Source organism: Python bivittatus, unplaced genomic scaffold (assembly GCF_059951505.1).
Source record: "Python bivittatus isolate LINGU-HERP-01145 unplaced genomic scaffold, Pbiv_v1 ctg000530_np1212, whole genome shotgun sequence".
NCBI lineage: Eukaryota > Metazoa > Chordata > Lepidosauria > Squamata > Pythonidae > Python > Python bivittatus.
In genome coordinates this window covers 3,083,607-3,104,508 of record NW_028277085.1, presented here as the reverse complement: position 1 = coordinate 3,104,508, position 20,902 = coordinate 3,083,607, and the positions used below count along the sequence as shown (strand labels likewise).

Here is a 20,902-nt window from a genome sequence, read left to right as displayed (position 1 = left end):
TAGATAAGGTTGATCCGTCCAAAGAGTGCCCAGTGACTCAGATGCTTTTCTCCTTCTCTTTTTCCTAATATTTAACTGTGCCATCAAGATGCCCTTTTTTTCTGGACTCAGCAGTTCGATGGTAATCGTTCCTTAGACTTTTCCCTTGGGGAAAAACAGCTAATTTATGGGTCAGCCAAAGAGAAGCATTCTTCAAAGCTGATGCCTCTTGAGTCCTTCTGAGCCCTTTTTAGTATCATTACTTCAGAACAGGAAGCTTCAGATTCCCGAAAGAGACATCTCTTGACCTCGCGCTCCCTTTTTCTGTGGCTTTCTATGGTCCAAACCTACATTGCCGAGATGGTCATTTGGGGTCACAGCATCTTGCAGGGAATGGGGAAAAAGCCTCCCAGCTGTTATTCTTTCCTTGTGTTTATTCATGTGAACAACACGCAGTTTCCAAGCTACCGCTTGACTTGTATGAAGGAAGGGACAGGCAATTCAGCAGAGAATCCATCCCTGAGTGAAGCTCTTTGCCAAACTGCCCCCTTTCTAAAATCTGGATTAAGTTTCTGCTTCCTCAAGGGGCATCTGGGCCATGTGCAGGGGGAGGCGGCCAAAACAAGGCAAGGGGCCAGTGGCAACCGTGCAATTCTAGCCCCGCCCCTTTTTTCATGCGTTGCAAGCGTGACTCGTATCCACAAGGAACTTCATTGGCACTGTCAGGCCACCATCTTGACATTGATGGCCCACACCCAAGAGGTCCCTGCTAGGTGGGCTTCCGTGACACGTGAAGTTCAATTCCAATTGATTGTTCTGGTGCTCGACTAAAATTTGATTGGAAATTCTGACCAACGTTCAGACAAACGAGGCCGCATGGAGGCCGTCTATTTTTTAAGCCCTCATTGTCTCCCCCGCCCTCGCCCTCTCCTACTAATTAGCAGCTTTCCTTGAGAGTCAGGCAGAATAAGATGGGTTACCCTTTCAGGTGCGGCAAGTCTCGGCTGTTCTTTGTAAGAAAAGATAATATAGTTACCTCTCTGGAAATTAAGTGCCAACGGTTGTACTTTGGGTACTAATGTTCATTGATTGACTGCTACAAGAGTAACAACAATCCCTAGTACACCAACCTCTTATTGATGGCTGCATTGCTCTATCGATCGCCTTCTTCCCGATTTATGCTCGGTGCGGTGGAATAATTATTTTCCCCACCGTTCCGTGAAAGGGGGCAGACCGATTCCTCAGGTAAAAGCCCAACTTCATCTGTTGGCCCCTGCCCAGATGGGGCTAGGCCAGGTGGCTGTGGGCCTCCAGTTTCCCGAAGGCTTCATCTCAACCAGGTCTCCATCCACCCCCTGTCCAGGTTGGAGATGCCTTTTCTCAGAAGCTTCCCTACAGGATAGAGAAATCTGGGGGTCAGGGCGGAGTCCGGATGTCCACGCCATAAAATAGAAAGGAGGAGAGAGAAAAAGAAAAAAAAAAGCAGAGGATGAATTTGGAAACCACATCCTGTGGGGCTGTGATGATCTTTCCAAGCCAAGTTCTCTTGGCAGCGCTTACCCCATAAGCACAGCTGAGTCACACTACAAAGGCTTCATTTAGACTAAAACTCGGCTCTCTTCCCCCCCTTCCTTGGCTCCCCCCCCTCTTTGCAGCTTCAACCTTAGTTTCCAACTGTTTGGGGAGATGTTTCCAAGGCAGGCCGCCGAAGGAACGTAACTGGTTCTCATTTGTTCCACTCAAGAGCGCTCTAAAGATCCGTTCCTGGCTCGAATGTGGTTTTTCTCTTGACAGGCAAAAGCCGAATGCCTGGCCAGTATCTGCCTTTCAGTTTCACGCAAGTTTTCCTCCGTCGCTGCGAAACAGCTCCTGCGGGTCGGTCGTATTCCCAAACGGCTGCAGAGTTTGGGCTTGGTTTGGTCCTTTTCATATTTCTCTGGACAAGGTTTTCGAGCTGGCTTTATGGTTTGGGAAGATGGAGGAGGCAACTGCGTTGTTCTCCCAGCCGTAGCTTTCCATTTCTCCCCAAAAGGCCCAGACATGGAACTGCCTCCAGAGGTCTTCTTCAGGACTTAATGAACGCGTGGGAAACCGAGGCAGGCTGCAGGCTCCCCCCCCCCTTCAGGGGCATCCGTTGGGGGTGTCAACATCTGCACAGTGGCAGTCACGGCACTGCAGTCAAAGCTCTGGTCCCTTTTGCACAGGTGGCGAAGTCACCTCTACATCGAAAAGAAGCAGGGGCTTTGATTCCTGTCATCTTCCAGATGTTGATGCCCGGGGACCCCTGACTTGTCATCAGCGAATAAGGGCAAGACGATCAAACTCCCCCTCTATGGATTTCATCTAAATTGTCTCCTCTTTTGACCAGATTTCAAAAGGAAACCTTCTTTCACTGAATAGAAGGAGAATCAGAAGGTGAAGAACGCAGGAGACCTCTTCGGCACTCAATGCCCTCAACTAGTGTTTCTCAACCTCAGCAACTTTAAGATGGGTGGACTTCAACTCCCAGAATTCCCCAGCCAGCATAGCATAGCTATGCTATGCTGGCTGGGGAATTCTGGGAGTTGAAGTCCACCCATCTTAAAGTTGCTGAGGTTGAGAAACCCTGGGCCTAAATCCTTCCATTTCCCTCTCCATAAGCAAACACTTCTTTGGCTATTTTTTCCCCCTTCTAAAGAAATTGCTTTCAAATTATTTTCTCCCAACCGGCAGGAAAAGCCTGGCATTCTAACTATGGTATTTCTTGATCTTCCTGGTGCAATTTCCTTCTGCGCATCATGCACCGTGTATCTTGCACTACACCGCCTGCTGACTGCAGAACTGTATTTTTAAACCACCGGCCATGACCTCTTTGGCAACAAGAAGAAACACTCCTGATTTTTCAAAAACTGGAAGGAGGCAGGTGGCGATTGCCGATGAAACCCTTAGTAAGTGAAGAGCAGAGAAGATTTAGGCTATAATCAAAGAAGGTCCAACCTGGTTCCTTGGCTGTCAAGGCAGGAGGGAACAAAGGAGTCTTCGTTTTTATCCGAAGCATCCTGAAATCGTGAAATCTCCAAGGAAAAAAATGCATGCCCTGGATCCAAGTTGCTGTGAAAACCCCAGCCCTCTGCCGCCAGGATCCAAATGTCAGAAATCCAGATATTCTTATCCAAGGGCACCAGTGTAGACAAATCTGGATATTTTGGCCCAAAAGACAAATGCTTCCATGCCAGTTTCTCATTCCCTGACAGTTTTCCCCAACAGAAAAGGCTGTTTTGAATTAACAGGATGGAAAGGGGCAGAGCGTCCTGTGTCATCGTGATGCGAAACGGAGCCGCAGTCGGTCTGGGCAATACCAGAAAGCCACTCCATATTTTCCAGGGTATTGGATTTATTTATTACTTTTTTCACTCTTCCTAGGGATGACAGCCGTTGCAGCTGAAATGTGAAGTGAAAAGTTAAGCTTGGGAATGTTGAAAAGTCTCGCCCCTCTCCTTTGAAAGCCCTGGGGTAATTTCCCCTCCATTTAAAAAACAAAACTGCTCCTCTTTGGCGATGCCTTTTATGTTCTATCCATGAAACGCGTCGAGCACGATCATATTGTGTATTTAATGAGCTTAATTTGAATCGGATTTCAATTTTAATCTAACTTCAGCAGAGTTTTAATCTAACTTCAGAGAGAAGCGCCCCAGCAGGGCACTCAGAGGCCCAGGGTGGTCCTTAACCCTCCCCCCAAATTATTTTCCTGTTGTATTCTTTACCATAATGGTTTTAATAGTGCAGGCTTGAAATAGGAAAGCTCTGATGTCGTGTGTTACATCACTAGGCCTTCCCTGAATGCTCTCATGCACAGTCTGCATCTGCTGGGGTGTTTTTCATTTGTAAAAAAGCACCACTGTGTTTCTACATCAGCAAAGAGCAGGATATAACGCAATCCGAGGAGTCTGCAGTGAAGTGGGATGACGGGTAGCAAGCCCCGCCCCACAGAGACATCACTGTGCAAGCCCCTCCTTAAATGCCTGCTTCATGATGTCACTGCGGGGAGAGGTTGCAAAAGTACATCTCGTTCCTGGCTTGCCAGCAAAAAACGGGCCAGGCGGTTGGTTTTCTGCTGGCAATTGTCAGTTGCTGGTTGAGAGCAACCGGCTGTAGTCTACAACAGCAGGCTTGGTTTTTGCTGGCAAGGAATCATTAAAGTGCCATTACATTTTATTATTTTATTTTATTTTATGTTATTTTATTATTTTATTTTATTTCCCTCTGTTTGGATTTTTTTTTTTCTGAGAATCAGGAATTGACTTTATTGGCCATGGTGCAGACACCCTTCTGGCAGGGCTGTTTTCTATGGTCTTCCCATAATCTAGTTTTGCATCTGGCTAAGCCAAGTGCTAAAGGAAATGCCACAAGAGTTAGTTTCAGCAGTCCTTATAAACGCAGCTTGGACAATTGTCCAGTTGCAGAACTGCCAGAGCATCTGATCCCTCCAGGAAGAAGAACAGTTGCCAGGCAAAAGGCAATGTTTGTTTGTTTGTTTGTTTGTTTATTTTGCAAATTTATATAGCCGGCCATCTTACAAAAAGTGACTCTGGGCGGCATACGACAATTAAATAAAATAAGTATTTCAAAACAAGCATTATTAAAAATACAAAACAATCCATTATTAAACGTACAATATTTATTGATTTAGCAAATGTGTATGTATGTGAAAAAAGGCAGGAGGAAAACTAAAAGGAAGGAAGAAAATAGCATTGGGTTTTCCCAGCAGTAAAATTTTATGCAAATCCTCAGGTGGAAGCCCTAATCCTGCTGAATCATGGACTGAACAGTAAATTGAGGCATCCGTTGATTCACATTTCAGCCCTTTAAGGTAGCCGTATACAATCCACTCCATCCAGCAATATTTTATTTCATGCTTTGTTTTTAAAAGAAGCGTTTTAATTATTCCACTTTTCAATCAAAAAAGTCTCCCAGAATGCTCTAAATAAGCATGGGGGTTAGGGGGAGGTCTTTATTCATGGGCTGTAAAAGGAAAAGACATGACATAAAAGGAAAAAGGAGCAGGGAGGGAAGAGGAAAAGAGCAAGTCCAGGAACCAATCCTTAATGAAGGCAGAAATGGGTCTTTTCAGCAGGGTGGGTGGAAAAGTCAGCGTTCACATCTGATCTCCTCACATATATAATTTTATTAACACTTTTAAAAAAGAGGATAAAAATACAAACTAATATAAAGTAAGGAAGAAAAGAGAAAAAGAAAGAAAGCAAAAAGTGCAAGAAACGAAAAACAGTTTGAAGAAAAATAGAAAGGAAAGAAAAAAGATACAAAGCAGTGGCTTCCAATACTCTTCACTGCCGTTACAAGTGCGATTATATTTTAACCTCTCTCTCTAAAGTTACGTCAAAATATTCTTCTTTCTATAATCTATTGTGTCTAATCATCAAAACCATAAATCGCAAGTTAAGAGTTCACAGCTGATCTTCCTTTGGGTTGGCTTGAATTCCCAACTAGTGTGCCGGGGGGGGGGGGCGGGTATATCCCAGCACATCTGGAAACGGCTAATCCAGATGGGGAAGACTGCCTGTGTGAGAAATTCCTCCCCCAAAAGGCTGCAGCCCCACGTCGTCGACGCTGGGGCCTCCCACTTACCCTCCAGCTCCCTCTGGCATGGCCCCGGAGCTGATGGAAGCTGCTTACCCTGCATTAAACCTCGGTATCTTTTCGCCCCCGGTGCTTGAGTTCCTCCCACGCCACGCTGAGCCCCACGCCATCCCCACGAGCATTCTGTGCGGTGTGCGGAGTTCTCTGCGGCTCCAAAGGAGCTCAGGAATTGCTTCCGCGTGGCCGGCGGGGAAGAGGAACCCCAGGGCGCCAGCGTGCAAGAACATGACTGCGATGCCGTCTGGCGTTTGGACAAGCTTCGGCAGCAGCAGCCAGCAGCCGAGTGGGGCAATTCGCAGCCGAGTGGGGCAATTCACACAGGCGACCGTTGGCGTTGTGCGTCACTGCTGCGGAGCAGGACGTGTCTGCCAACACGGACACCTGGGGAAGTCGAGGATAGAAGAAAAAGAGAGACTGTCCTTTGGGTCTGACCCAGCCTTTCTCTTCCCAGATCCCGAGAGAGGGAGAGGGAGAGGGAGAGGGAGAGGGAGAGGGAGAGGGAGAGGGAGAGAGAGGGAGAGGGAGAGGGAGAGTGTGTGTGTGTGTGTGTGTGTGTGTGTGTTACTACCCTCTGCTTCATTGAGTGGGTGGGCAGGCAACGTGTAGCCAGCCCCAACAAGTTTCTGGCAGCCCGATCGATGCACCGTGTCCACAGAGAGGCAGAGCTTCAGAACCTTTTCCTAGCGGAGATGTGGCCAAACGGTGGAACTGGGGGGGAAAAAGTTGTCACCTGGGGCACACTTCCAGATTTCAGCCAGCCGCACCCTCTTCCGAAAGACGCCATTGCAGACCCACACACCCCTTCACTCCCCCCCCTTTAAAGCAGGCTTCAACATTCACCATCACTAAGCATCCTCCACCCTGAGTTGCTGCGGAGCAGATCCTGGGCCTCCTTAACTTCCCTTTTCCCAAAATTTTCTGCTATATTTTGGCTTTTTCACATTCGGCAGAACTTGTTCAAGTTCCGCTCAGGGCTTCCCATCGCATCTGTCCATTCTTTTGCCCTCCGAAAAGCGAGTGACGATTAGAAGAGAAAGGATATTCGATTAGAAGAGAAAGGATATTCGCCCAGTATTAGCTCTTCCGCTGCCCTGAATTGGAAGCTGGTTTTGGTCAAAAGGGGGGGGGGCTTCACAGCAGAAAACTTCCCTCCCCACCCTGAACTGCAGTCAGCTTCAGTGGGTGGCGGGGGGGGGGGAGCCATCCCTCTATGATTGAAACTCAACCGATACGATGGCTTCCGATATTCTTTACAGCAGTTATAAGTGCAAATATAAGTTATAAGTAAAAGTCAACCGTTTGTCTTGGTCTGCTGTTTCTCTTCTATGATATTCTTCTTGAACTGAGATCCATAAAAGTGTTTTTGGGCCCAACCTGGGTTTATATCTCTTCCCTGTTCTTAATATGGCACGTCTAATATGGCTCTGCTTTCGATCTTTTTTCTTTTCTTTCTCTCTCTCTAACTTTCTTCTCTTCTTGCACTTTTCGCTTTCTCTTTGCTCGCTTGCTCTTTCTCTTTTCTTCTTCACTTTACACGAGCTGGCACTCGCTTTTAATCCTTTTCAAACGTTTTTATAACAAGGGTATATAAAAAATAGAAAATCAACCAATGCGATATTCATACTTGGGATGTTAAAACCCAGCATAAAACTGGAATCGCTGGTTCTGATAAGGCAGGAGGTTTTTTTTACATTTAATCTATGACCCTCCGGATGAGTTAGGACGCAGAACGAGTCCGTTTCCAACACGTCCGGCAAAAGCTCGGCTTCACCGTCCCCCACGTGCGAAAGCCCACCCACACTGGGGGGCCTGGCTTTTCGAAGCGAGCTGCTGGAGGTCTCTTTCTCCATAATGGGGTCTTTGTCTCTCTTATCCAAGCTGCCAAATCAACATTTTGCTCTGGGCAGGAAAAAAAAAAGCCTGTTTTGTTAGGCAGAAACACACATGGGGTGGTGGTGGTTATTACCGCCACCATTTTATTTTCAGACTGGGCAAAAGAAGGACATTAGCCTCTTGCAAGAGAAACTAAAATAAGACAGGCTCATGGTCTGGCTGGACAGTTCCTGCTATTAGAAAGGGAGTGGTTCTTCTCGTCTCGTAGCACATCTGGCGGGCCAACCGTGCTGGGAGACGGCTTGACTTCAGTAAGCAATTGGGAGAAGGGAGTGAACATGGATACCAACGTTTTGGTGGGGCAGGACTCCATTCTGTGACCTCCTTTAGGGCCTGCCATGTGTTCCCGCCCTTCTTCTGTAAACTTCTTCTTGGTCATCCTGAATGCCAGCTTTGTCCCCTGGCAGGATGGATTTGAAATGCTGCTAACTAGGCGAGAGCAATGGAAACAAGTGCACCTTGCAGCCAAACAGGACAGCCTGGGGAAGAAGGAGAAGGAGAAGGAGAAGGAGAAGGAGAAGGAGAAGGAGAAGGAGAAGAAGGGAAGGTGGAGAAGGAGAAGGAGGAGGTGAAGAAGGAGAAGGAGAAGGTGGAGAAGGAGGTAGAGAAGGAAAAGGAAAAGGAGGTAGAGAACAAGAAGGAGAAGAGAAGGTGGAGAAGGAGGAGGAGGAGGAGGAGGAGGAGAGGAGGAGGAGAAGGTGGAGAAGGAGAAGGAGAAGGTGGAGAAGGAGGTAGAGAAGGAAAAGGAAAAGGAGGTAGAGAACAAGAAGGAGAAGAGAAGGTGGAGAAGGAGAGGAGGAGGCGAAGGAGAGGAGGAGGAGAAGGTGGAGAAGGAGAAGGAGGTGGAGAAGGAGGAGGAGGAGGAGAGGAGGAGGAGAAGGTGGAGAAGGAGGTAGAGAAGGAAAAAGAAAAGGAGGTAGAGAACAAGAAGGAGAAGAGAAGGTGGAGAAGGAGGTGGAGAAGGAGAAGGAGAAGAAGGAAAAACTGAAAGATTCAACCTTCCTGGCAGGAGATGGTTAGCTCTCAAGATTGTGGGCTTGAACCCATATTTCTATTCAGTGCTGAATTAGGTTTGCCACCCCTTATGTTCCAAGAGAATCCAGATCTGCAACAGCAGTGTGGCAGGCAGGAACCACACAGGTGTCTCTATGCTGGGAACAGTGGGGCCTGTTTAATTTGGCTGGTGGAGGTAAATGAGAATTTCTTTGGTTCCTTTGTTTTCAGTTCTTATAATTCATTTTCTAATAATTTGAGATTGGCCGAGGTGAAAGATTGACTGATGGAAAAGCAAACCTGACAGGTTTGTCCATCCCAAGTAATGGGTTCATTTACTCAGAAAAATGTTCTGGACAGTCAAGTTCACATAACTCATAAAGTTATAAACAGAATAATTAGATCAATGGGCTGATTAGTGATTTGTAGTCTGACTCGCCACGTTGCTATCTACAGTCTTAGGCCCTCTTTGAATGAGTTCACCCATTGAACTAAAACATCAGCTGTCTTCTGACAATACTCTGAACTCCAAACGATTCAACCCCTATTTAGCCTAGCTTAGCATCTTGTGAGAATCTACCCTAGTATTTTTCAACCTTGGCAACTTTAAGATGGGTGGACTTCAACTCCCAGAATTCCCCAGCCAGCATGGCTGGCTGGGGAATTCTGAGAGTTGAAGTCCACGCATCTTAAAGTTGCCAAGGTTGAAAAACACTGATTCACCCTATAGTTTTCATGGGGATTCCCAAAGAAGGGAACAGATATTCCATACATCTTTGTAAAAAAGAAGAAAAAGCAAGGGAGGTGTAGTGGATGGAGATTTTTGATCCAACATTTCTGTTTTGGAGGACTGAAAACTCTGCTGAGCCTGCAAACATATATGGTTAACTTGCACATTGGAAGGAAGGCCCAGAAAAGGCTGTTTGTACTAGTTGGGGGTTGCCAGTTAAACGCCCAATATGAGACATTTTTAACAAGCTTCTCCTTTCTTAAGTTCGTACCTTTCCGTGGCAGAAGAAATGAAAGCCCCTTTTTTGTAAGCTGCAGCTGGGGGAGCTTCAGGGCTGGTCCCTGGTGGGTTAATACATAACTGAGTCTTTTTCCATGTGTAGAAAGTGGGAAGAGAATGCATTCCTCTAAAGAAGACGTTTCTGTACTGAAGCAGAACCGGAGGAACTGGAAAAATGTAATTTAGGGGAGGGTCTCAGAGCCTCCTCTGTCTTCACTGAACCGGGTACCCCCACCCCTTCCGCTATCTAGATTCCAGCTTGCCCACAAACGGTCTTTCAGGATCCTCCACCCAGATTTGTGGGCAAAACAACCAGGTGGATGAGTCTCTGAAGTTCTCCAGGTCCAGGAGAAACCCTCCAACCATTGCTGAAGGATGAGCGTCCCGAGGAACGCCACTCGTGAAAAAGATCCTGGGCGGAGATCCTTTCAGACAGTCTTCCTTAGGACGGATGGGAAGGGTGAGAAGCCAAGGAGGCTGCAGATCCCTGGAGAGAGGATTGCGTAAGGGTTTTGCCCACCTCCTTGCTCAACAAGGACAAGGTTGCTACTCCCTCCAGAAGTGGACTAATTTCTTCTCCTCTGAAAGAAAGGCTGAATTTCATCTGATGGCTGGGGGGGGCCTTGGAGAGAAAAATGCAAGAGAATGTCTCTACACTAACCTACTTCTTCTCCTTCTCTGCTCTCCAGAAGCACGCCCCATCGCTCTGCAAAAAGCAGGGGAAGGATCAGGCCCTCTTCCATCCATCTGGGCCTGTATTTCAGAAGGACTCGGCCCTGTGCACAGCTGGCTAGGAATACACTGAGCTTTTTCTACCTTATAAAGTCCTCCCTATATCAAGAGGTCTCCAAATGCTGCTTCTGCTCAGGCGTGGGGCGGGGGAGGTGGGAGGGAATGGAACTGCTGTCTTCCTATTGAAAGGACAGCCACAGAAGAAGGTGGTTTGGGGTCAAATCCTTGATCCCCCTCTGTAGACCACACCCTGCAGATACCCCTTATGGAGAAGACGAAGAAGTAGGTTAGTGCAGAGAAATTCACTTGCATTTTTTCTCTCCAAGGTCCCCCTTCAGCCTTTCTTTCAGAGGAGAAGAAATTAGTCCACTTCTCCTGGAGGGAGTAGCAACCTTGTCCTGCAACCTGTTGAGCAAGGAGGTGGGCAAAACCCTTACGCAATCCTCTCTCCAGGGATCTGCAGCCTGGAAATGCAAAGCCCCCATTTCATAGGACCTATGAAACCCACTTCTTGAAGAATGATTTTCTGGGCTTCTTCCAGTATATTTATTTTCTGCTCCTCCTGCTTTCGCCTTTCTCTTCCTGTAAGAATCATACAAATAATCATACAAATCACACAAATAATGGATTCAGTCAGGCCAGATGTGTTCAGGAATGTGGTTATTCTTCTCTCCCCCATCCAGCTTCCCCTTGAGAATTCCAGCTTGGCTTTCCTAAAACAAAACTCTGGGATCCATAATTTCAGGACGTTCCTTTGTCTGCGGGGAATGGAGGCATTCTTTCTTCCCCAAGTAAGAGGAAAAACCTTTGGAAGAAACTTGGAGTCACCTGCTCTGAAATGGATCCTGGTCTTGTTTTCATGGAAAAGAGAGTGGATTCCTTTTTCTCTGGATGATAGTCCACACTTGATTTTTTTTCCCCCACTAGGGTGTTGATCTTTCTTTGTTCATTTATATATTGATTTAAAAAAAAAACACCTAATTTTATTTTACTTTTTTTGCTTTGGATCCTTCTAAATGATTAAGCAATTCTTGAAGATTTAGGGCAAGGGAAGAGAATTTGTCATCCTCCAGCTGTGGTTAAACTGCAGCTCCCCCTCAACCCTGATCACTGGCTGATGAAGGTTTAATAACATCTGGAGAATCATAAGTTATCCATTGGGCAATATCGGAATATTAGCAATATCAGGATGCTGAACATTTTACATGCTGTGATGATTCAGTGGGCAACCAGTATTGGAGATACATGGCTTCTGATCCTGGAGGTTCCATAATACATCTCAGCTATGTGTCATCAAAAGACAAATTAATGGGGAAGGCTGGAAATCCATCTTTTGACCCATTGCTCTCTGAAATGCTTTATCTTAACTGGGCTACCAAATGTTGCAAGCTGAATGAGCAATGTATGGGTGAATGGCTGGAAGAAGAAGACATCACTGCTTCACGAGTGAATTTTTTTTCCTTTAAAAAAATAGAGATTGTGCACTGTGAGAAAAAGAACATCCTTGGTTCTTGTGGTTTTAAGGTCAGCATGCCATTCAATAGGGAGGACTGAGAATCAGAATGTCTGCGAGGTGATTCATCAACAGGATAAAGGAAGGATGGGGGGAAAGAGGAGTGAGAAAATTGCTAGGAGCCTAAAGGAAGCAGGGTACCAAACTAGGCCTAAAGAATCTAGGACTGCATGATAGAAGAGATATAGAAACTTAGGATGGTGACATGCTGGAATTGGAGGTGTCTTCTGATTTTTATATTTTAAAAAATCAGAACACTTTGTCTAAAGTCACACAACACACATAACCAAGCCTGTTAAAGATCCAGGGACTCTATTGTCACAATCTGCAAAGAGTGATTAATTTTAACAGGGGGTGTCCCCCCTCCTCTCCCAAAATAATGCATGGTATCAATGTAGCCCATTTGATTCCAGTTGGGTCATGGGATTGCGCATACTGAATTAACACTATTGTACAAAAAAGAGGAAGGAAGGAAGGAAGGAAGGAAGGAAGGAAGGAAGGAAGGAAGGAAGGAAGGAAGGAAGGAAGGAAGGAAGGAAGGAAGGAAGGATCAAAATGGCCATAGGAGGTGAGGTAAGGTTTGTGTACAATCTAGCTATGGGGTACTGAATGTATGGAAGAGGGCACCAGGTTCACAGCTGCTGAGACTTCTACTCGTAGGTGTCCATCCAAATATCCAAATGGAATCTTTTCTGAGTGCTTCCTTGCTATTTTTCATGCTGGTTTTCCCTCCTTGTGATAGAAGAAATGTTGCTTTTGAGATATCTTTCAAAGGAAAGTTTGGGGAAATTCTCAGGGACTGACTTCTAGCCCTTCTTGAGGTTCAAGGCAACCAAGGGGAAGCTGTGAATGTCCTTTCTTTCATTGGACAGTTCTCCCTTCTGCCTCCCTGGTTGCCCAAGAGGAGACAGTAGAAGGAAATTCCTCCTGGGGAGCTTGTTCCGAGTGGGAAGTGTGCTTATCCAGGAAGGTTAAAGAGAGACAGAAAGAAGAGTCATGGAAAGCAAGATCACCAGCCTTGCCCCATCCATCACTTCTACCAAAGCCCCACCCCAAAAAAGATATCCTCAAGCTCTCTGAGAACGAAGTCCAGTGAACAGAAAGCAGGGGAAGGCAATGTTAGAGAAATTGCAAAGCCCATTTTAACACTGCTTTCTTTCAACCACACCACTGTAGGCACCTCAGCCTTTTCCAGGGAATGCAACTGTCAAGGGGATTTAGAAGTCTGCTGAGATGGAGTTTCTTGAAGGACAACCCTTCTCCCCACAGAAAGACCTGGGGGGCACCCATTCAATTCCAGTTTGGTGGTTTGAGAGATGAGGGCAAAGAAGGTGCAGGGGTGGCCTGGCTCAAGGATGACTTGGGCCCTCGCAGGTTCATGGGGCCGAGTGCATCTTGCTCGTCTCCTCATTCTGCAAGTTGAAAAAAGAGAAGGTGTCCTCCTGGTTGGCAGCATTGGGACGTCACCTTCTTTGAAAGCAACTTTCAGTTTTGCCTCTGGTCTCAGGAAATCATGTGGCGGCTTAGCTCCCAACACGTTCCACAAACACGGGTAGACAAGGGCCCGGCTGTTCTGAACAGCAAGGAGGTCCACTCCCTGATGTGTTTTTCTGCCTTAAGAAAACGGTGCGGCTACAGCCGGAAACGGACGAGAACAGATGGTCTCTTTCAGGATGAGAAATCCTCTCTGTGTGCCTTGCTTTCCTGGAATGAGTGCTCATAGGTAATTAAAGAACTCTTTTAATAAAATCTTGCACACACCTCTGATTTCCTCTGGCACACCTGCCATCTTCATTCTGTCTCTCTCTCACACACAGACACACACAGACACACACACAAGTACAAACACACACAAGTTCCTGCTGGCCCCAAACTGGAACTGCCCTGTTAAAGCACCCTACCTTTCAGCAGAGTAGCCCTTTTCCCACAGGTGGGCCAATCCATCAGGCCTCAAATGGCCAAACTGAGTTGGAGATTGGAGTCCATCAAAGACACGTGCAAAATTCCATCAACGCTTCAGCCCAATTCAAAGACCCCTGATGGGATTCCACACTTTGGCTCCGGTTGATTCCCTGTTGAACAGAAGCATGGTGCAGATGGATGTGTTAACTCTTTGTACGACATCATCCTCTGTCCATTTACGTATCTTTTACTGTAGCAGAAACAATATCCGTGCAACCAACCTTAAGGGGGTGTATGCTTGTTTTGGAGACAACAACAAGGCATCCTTTTTTTTTTTTTAATGTGCAAACACTTATTAAATATCTCTCCATGGAGGTCTTCCAAGAGATTTGGCAAGGGGGAAACAACCACTTGTAAAAAGATTGCTATGGTTGCACAAGACAGGCATCTTTTGACATGTTGCAGACAGTGATTGGAGAGCGCCAGTGACAAATAATTCAATTTTTTCCCTTCTTTTCCCCTCCCTTCCAGAAGCAATTATGCAGTTGTTTCCCAAGATCTGCTCACTTCTTTCTTTCAATAAGTTAAACATGAAAGGAGATTCATTTTTATCTCCTTCCCTTCTCCTTTAGCCAGCTCCCCTTCCTCAATCTTGCCTTACCTTGCCTTTCTTTCCTCACCACTGAATCAAACTGACTAGAGCGGTGTTTCTTAAACATTTTGCTCTCAGGACCCCTTCCCTCTTTTAAAAATGATGGAGGACCCGGAAAGAGCTTTTGCTTGTATGGGTGCTATTGATCGATATTGACCGTATTAAAAATGTAAATTGATGCATTGGTAGAATATGTATTTATTGAATTGTGTAAAAAATAACACTATTAAACCCATCAGATATTAGCATAAATATTTTTCATGAAAAAACCCTATTTTTTTAACAAATAAAAGATAACGATGAGAAGAGGGACGATGTTTTAAATTTCTGCAAATATCTTCAATATCTGGCAGATGGATTTTGTGGGACCCTGAAAGGGCCTTGGGGCACCCCAGAGGTCCTGGAAGCACACTTTAAGAAACACTGGACTAGGCCATTAGTAACTTACAAAAAGGTCTAGCCAACTTCCCCATCTCACTCTGGCTTGGACCGGCAAAGTCAAGGGTCAGGCTAATAACTTCCTGTTATTTGGGATTGTCACTTTTGTCAACCCCAGCTTGCAAAGTAAAACATCTCCTGGAATTTTAGCCCAGAGCAACTGGACAAGACCTTGAGCTGAAGGGAAAGATGACTAAGAATTAGGATAGGAAATGACTAGATCTGCCATGGAATGTGAAGCAATGAATGTGTAATTAATTAATAAAATTAATTCCCAATGAATAGCATAATAGCAAGCAATTGCACACACACACATACACACACACCCGTTGCTTTTCAAGCAAGATTCTCTCTCCGGCTCCATTTCTTCTCGGCTCTCATAGTCTGCGTTTGCTGTCAGAGGGAGCAACTGATTTTACTGGGGTAGCTTCAAAACTGCTTCAGAGGATTATTTTCTTTGTTTCTGGACTGGGGAGTTTTTCTTTTCTCTCTCTCTCTCTCTCTCTCACACACACACACACACACACACACTTTTTGGATGAGCCACTTCTAGAAGTACAAATGAAGTTCAGGATGGCACTGGCTGTTCTTTGTTTGGAGACAAAACAGCACACAATGGCAATCAAAAATACAAGAGTCATGGGTCTGACTGGCTCTTGGTCTCTTGCACGATTCCTTCTCTTCATCAACCTCTCCTTCACCTTTCTTGGGATTTGAGATGCGCCTCTTGTTCTTAAAATAGAACAGAGGTGAGTCTTGAAAAGCAAGGAGGGGCTGAAGTTTCATGGTCATAAACCGCATGTCTCTTTGGGGGTGTTGTTATTGACCCGTTTGCAAGCCAAGAGATGCCACAGAGAATTCGTTTTTGGAAAAGGGGAAATGGAAGATGAGCACCTCTAAACTATTTTTAAAATGAGATAGCCTAGGGGCAAGAGAGGAGGGACAGTCCTGCCTTAGATTATTTATTTTATTATTTATTTATTTATTTATTTATTTATTTATACAATGTATATAGCCGCCCATCTCACCATCAAGCGACTCTGGGTGGCGTACATTTCTATAATTTCTTTGGAGAAACGACAAGCTGAGTTATGCTTATTTGGGGGGGGGAAACTACAACAAAATATGCATTGACATTCATTTCTGGACTCTCAAGCAATCGTAATATCGAGAAGAATAAATTGTAGGGGAAGAAGGATTGGGGGGAAATGCTACTGCGTTGTCAGTGTTGTCTGTACGGGCTGGGAGCTTGGAAACCTGACATGGTTTCTTTTGCTGATTGCACTGCCAATGCTCATCATATGCTCTGATGAAGCAGAAAGATCTAGCAGAGGTTTGGAGCTGGGAATAAGCACTAGTCTTAGCTTGGGGACCTAGTAATTTGGAGATGGGACAAAGAACCACACAGCAGCCTTAAAACTAAAAAATGCTAGTACTCACTCCCTGCTATCACACCTAAAGCCCATTTTGCAGGAAACAAGGTCTAAGATCCAAACTCTGGTATCTCCAAGGTTGGCCAGAACCCTTTCTGGAAATCTAGAGGACTTCTGATGATGAGAACAAATAATTTTAGATCTGATATAAGAGGAACTGCTATGACATACAGAACAGCTAATCTCAGAGACCGAATTTGCACCACACAATTGATATAACAAGACATGCCAACTTGAGTTAGCTTTAACTTTGGGTCATGGGTGTGGGGGGGGGCAAGGTGTAGTTTAGCATGTCGTGTAACCCATTTGGTTTGGCTAGGTGATTCCATGTGTTCTGAAAATGAGTTAATTCCCCTATCTTGTTAAATGTTTGTGGGAACCCATCCAGAAATAACATAGACAGAAGAAACTCACTAGAACATGGCCCACTCCATGTTTTGGTTCCACTCGTAAAGCCATGTTTGAAAAAGGGTGCATATGAAAAGTCCCATAGAGACATTCTGGCCAGGCACCATCTCAGTGTGACCTATCTTGCAAGACTGTTGTGATGAGAATAGGATGAAAGATAGGAATGGACCCTTCGCTTGTCAGCCAACTTGAAAAAATGTGAGCTATAAATGACAGTCCTGGGCTGGACTTCCAATGAACCACATTTTTTATCAGGAGTTTGATATACACGGTTTGCATTCAACCTGAAGGAAAGTCAGAATAAATATATGTAAAGGTTTTGAATTTTCCTGCATCACTTTCATACCGTTTGTAGTGCTTCCTCTAATACATGCTAGAAATCAATATATTAGCTTGAAAGCTTTATACCAGAGCAGTGAACTTGGACAATGAGCATTTATTAAAGGAGAAATCATTTGCTTTTGCCCTCTCTTATAAATTTAAAAAAGGCTTTTTAAATTTAATGTTCTTCTCAAATTCCTCTTGTTCCTGTGATTGTAAAGAGGACAGGCGAAAGAATAATGTTGTACTCTATTTTCCTAAAGTGAAAGATACAATTCTCAGGAATGAAGACATGCCCTAATTAAAATCTGGAATCCCATTAAAATGTCAAAATACTCACAGAAATAATCACTGGAGGGCCAATAGAATTATTTTCAGAAATCAGTAACTCTGGAAAGTATTAAACGTAGAAAACCAATATGGAACACTAAGTATACAGTAATTTTCCTTTTAACATGCTGGAATACACTTCTTTTCCACTTTAATATAAAATGATAGGCACGGTCTTGCTGAATTTTTAAAATGCAATGTTCTAACTCTTAAAAAAAAAGATATAATGCTAAGAAAAAGCAAAGTGGTCCTTATTTTATGTGGATTCTACTTCTTTGGGAGATGTAATTTCTTTGAGTCTAACAGGGTTGCAGCTGTCTTTTTCACCAAAGAGAAGCAGAAGGTTTATAGCAGAAGGTTGACCTTCAACGTCCTTTGCAGATAAAAGCAAGGCTAATCCCTCAGTTTTACGAAGGGCTGGGTGTGTTTGGAACTCCAGACGCCAAGCCCAAGTGTCAACCTTCAAGCTGTGCAAGAAGTCCCATGATCCGGTGACATCCCAGTCTTTAGATGATTTCAAAATGAGGACAGGGTTTCACCAGATCTCAAAGTCCCATTGCTTTCTAGATTAAAACATTGCACAAGGCGATAGAAGCAGAGAGAGTTGCCACTTGTTATGAGGACATCTTGATCAGAAGGGAGGAGGAGGAGGAGGAGGAGGAGGAGGAGAAGGAGAAGGAGAAGGAGAAGGAGAAGGAGAAGGAGAAGGAGAAGGAGAAGGAGAAGGAGAAGGAGAAGGAGAAGGAGAAGAGGGTTTGTTCTGACCAAGTGCCTATCTCCCAAACAAGCTCTGAATTACAGGCCAAAGGGGACAGAATCTAGACTATCATCTACCAGTAAACCAGTGGCCAGGATTGTTATAAAGGATGCCAATTTAGCTCCTCAAGAAAGAACTTTCTTGTAAGAAACATCATTGAAAGCCTGATCTATAATTGCATCTGGGCCCACTTCATTCCACGCACATGCCTCCTACGTGTCAAAGGCTTGTTTCAAAGAAAGAGTAGTTGGTGGGGGATTCTCACCAGCTTTCCTCTTTGCCCATTCCCTGCCTGGAATAATCTGTGCTGGCGTTGCAGAAGCCTGACAATATTCATGGTCTCATCTGGGTTTGCTTTTGATCTGGAAAGACACGAGATAGCAGGGCATCTTTAAAAAAACAACAACAAAAACTTCCTCCTTTATGAGATCAGCTTTGCAAAATATGGGTTTTTGTAATTGTGGGAAAAATCACCACAGTTGTAAACTGGCAAGCTGGAAATGCAAATATTATGTACAGATGAGTTAAAGAATTAAGTCCTTTTGTTCTAGATTTGAATAACAGACATACAGTAAGGACAACAAAGTTAGAGTTCAGGGTCTTTGCGCATGGTTATCTTATGAGATCTGAACATCTATCTTCTGGATTCTCTATTTATTTCCATAGTGAACAGAGAGCTCCTAACATAGTCATTTATCTAGGCAATGATCACAGACAAATTTTAGTTGGTCCCTGTTGTTCTAATATCTAGTCTTCAGTTTAGCTCATCCCATGTCCATATCCGGTGGAGGTCTTTCTTTTGGCAAAATAAGTACATTATAGGGCGCCCTTTTTCCCAACACATACCTTTTCACAAGCAACTTCTCCTAATGCATGGGTTTTTTTAAGCTGATGTTGTCACGTGTTCCCAAAATGCAAAATCTGCACATTCTTTAAAATTGAGCAATTAGAGTGCCCAATTGAGAAAAGTGTGGCTTCCAAGGGATAATTGTGTTTCATGTCACAATATCGGCACTCAGGTGCGTGTTTGGGTAAATCTGCCACATCAGATGTAAATAGAATTAATTTCTTCCACGATCCTTAAATAGAAAGAACAGGATTTTTTTAAAAAAAACTGGTCATTTGTCCTCCTTCGGCCTGGAATTTGACCAGTAAGCTGTGCTGTTAGCACACCTACTCTTGAAACGAATTGCTGTTCTTGCAGTATTTTCCTTCCCTCTGTGAATCTGTTCCCCAAAGCTGTCTGATATGTGGTAGAGAGATGAAACGTAAAGCTGTTGTTTGAAGAAGAGACAATAGCTTGGCCTTAGAGGACCCGGAGTAGTTTAGTGGGTGGGAAGAGCTCAGCTACAAGAACTGTTCTCAGGGTGGGATGGGTGACATCATCTGCCTCCTGCAGTCATGGGGGCTCCATTGCTGGGGGGTTTCGAGCAAAGGTTGGACAGCCAATTGTCTGGGATGATCTGGGGATTCCTGATCTTCTGGGAATTCCTGATCTGGGCAGGGGGTTGGACTAGAAGACTTCCCAGGTCCCGTCCAACCTCGGGGTTCTGTGATTTGCCATCCTGCCAGAAGAATTGACAGACCCCCCCCCACCACCACCACCACCAAGCGGTGCTGGTGATAACAAAGCTTTCAAGTTTTGTTATTTTCAGGGACCGATTCTTCTGGAGAAACCCCACTGCTTTTTTGAGCATGTAACACTCCCGTTTTTTTGTCTATCTACCAGACTGTTTTTAATCAAAGTAATATGGCCCTCAAACAAAAGCATTCTGCCCAAATGCATGATGTCTGGTGATGCTCTGGTTAATATTGTTCAGCTTCAAATGTCCTCCTTGGAGGATCTTGCACCTGGTCCTTCTTTTCAGATCTAGAAAACTGAGCTCTGTCACAAATTAAGCAAGGCCTGGGTTTGGTAATATGTAAATCCAATCAACTAATAAATGTTTCATCAACAGCTAACCTATACGCTTGGAGGTTAGATGGAGGAGCGTTCATGAAACTAGTCTTCAGTGGATGATATGGAATTATCTCCCCATCTAATGTCTGTGAGCAGTACTGCAGTGTTTACCCCTTAGAGGTTTTCTTGATTTTCTCCCAGCCAGCCACCTTACAAAATCAGTTCTCTGTTGCATTTGCAGGAAACATTCCCAAGTTCCTGAACTGAACCTCCCCAAAAAGTTAATTGTGCAATCCATCTGGTTCTTGCAAGAAGTTGTCAGGTGTGACGAAAACCTCTCTCAACATCACTTCTTTTTCAGTGTCTTTCTTTGGAGATGGCCATGTGGAGATCCCCTTGGTCCACAAATACAGCACCATCCATCTTCATGTGCAGTTCTACACCAGCTATCACAGTGCTCTACTCTTCTTGGCCGCTGGACAAAAGGATTATCTTCTTCTAGAGCTCCGTGCTGGTGTCCTACAGGTCAGCAAAATATTTCCCTGGATTGGGGGTGGGGGGGCATAAGGAACACGTCAAAGACCATGTGTGAGTGGTGCATAGAAGAATATCTGGTCAAGCTGGAAGTCAGCACACCCAGAATAAAAGCTTCCTCTTTTTTAAATCCCATAAATTGATGAGCTACGTCAATTCTCTCTTACCTTACCCAGTCCTAACACTGCTAGTCTTTAATTTGGACTGATTGTCTATGATTAGATTTCCAAAATCTTCTTAGGCCCAAGGACCACATCTGGACCCCTCTGGACCACAGTTTATGCACCCATGTCTTACCAACTTTACATCCTCTTGCCACAGAAACTAGAAGCAGAAATAATGGGTATAAATTGCAGCTACCGAGATTTCATTTAAATATCAGGAAAAACATTCTGATTGTAAGAACTATCCAGTTGTGGAACAGGCTACTTTTGGAGGCGAGTTCTCCTTTTCTCAGACTTTTAAGAAAAG

The 20,902-nt window shown here is 44.8% G+C and overlaps 1 protein-coding gene across 1 annotated transcript in view; it reads left to right on the top strand.

Moving 5' to 3' along the window:
* The window catches only part of CSPG4 (chondroitin sulfate proteoglycan 4), a 60,776-nt gene that overhangs the window by 18,949 nt on the left and 20,925 nt on the right, over window positions 1–20,902 (top strand). The window contains exon 2 of the mRNA XM_088148372.1: window positions 20,259–20,422. Within this exon, the coding sequence (XP_088004498.1) occupies window positions 20,259–20,422 (164 nt within the window). The remainder of the gene's footprint in view (window positions 1–20,258; window positions 20,423–20,902) is intronic.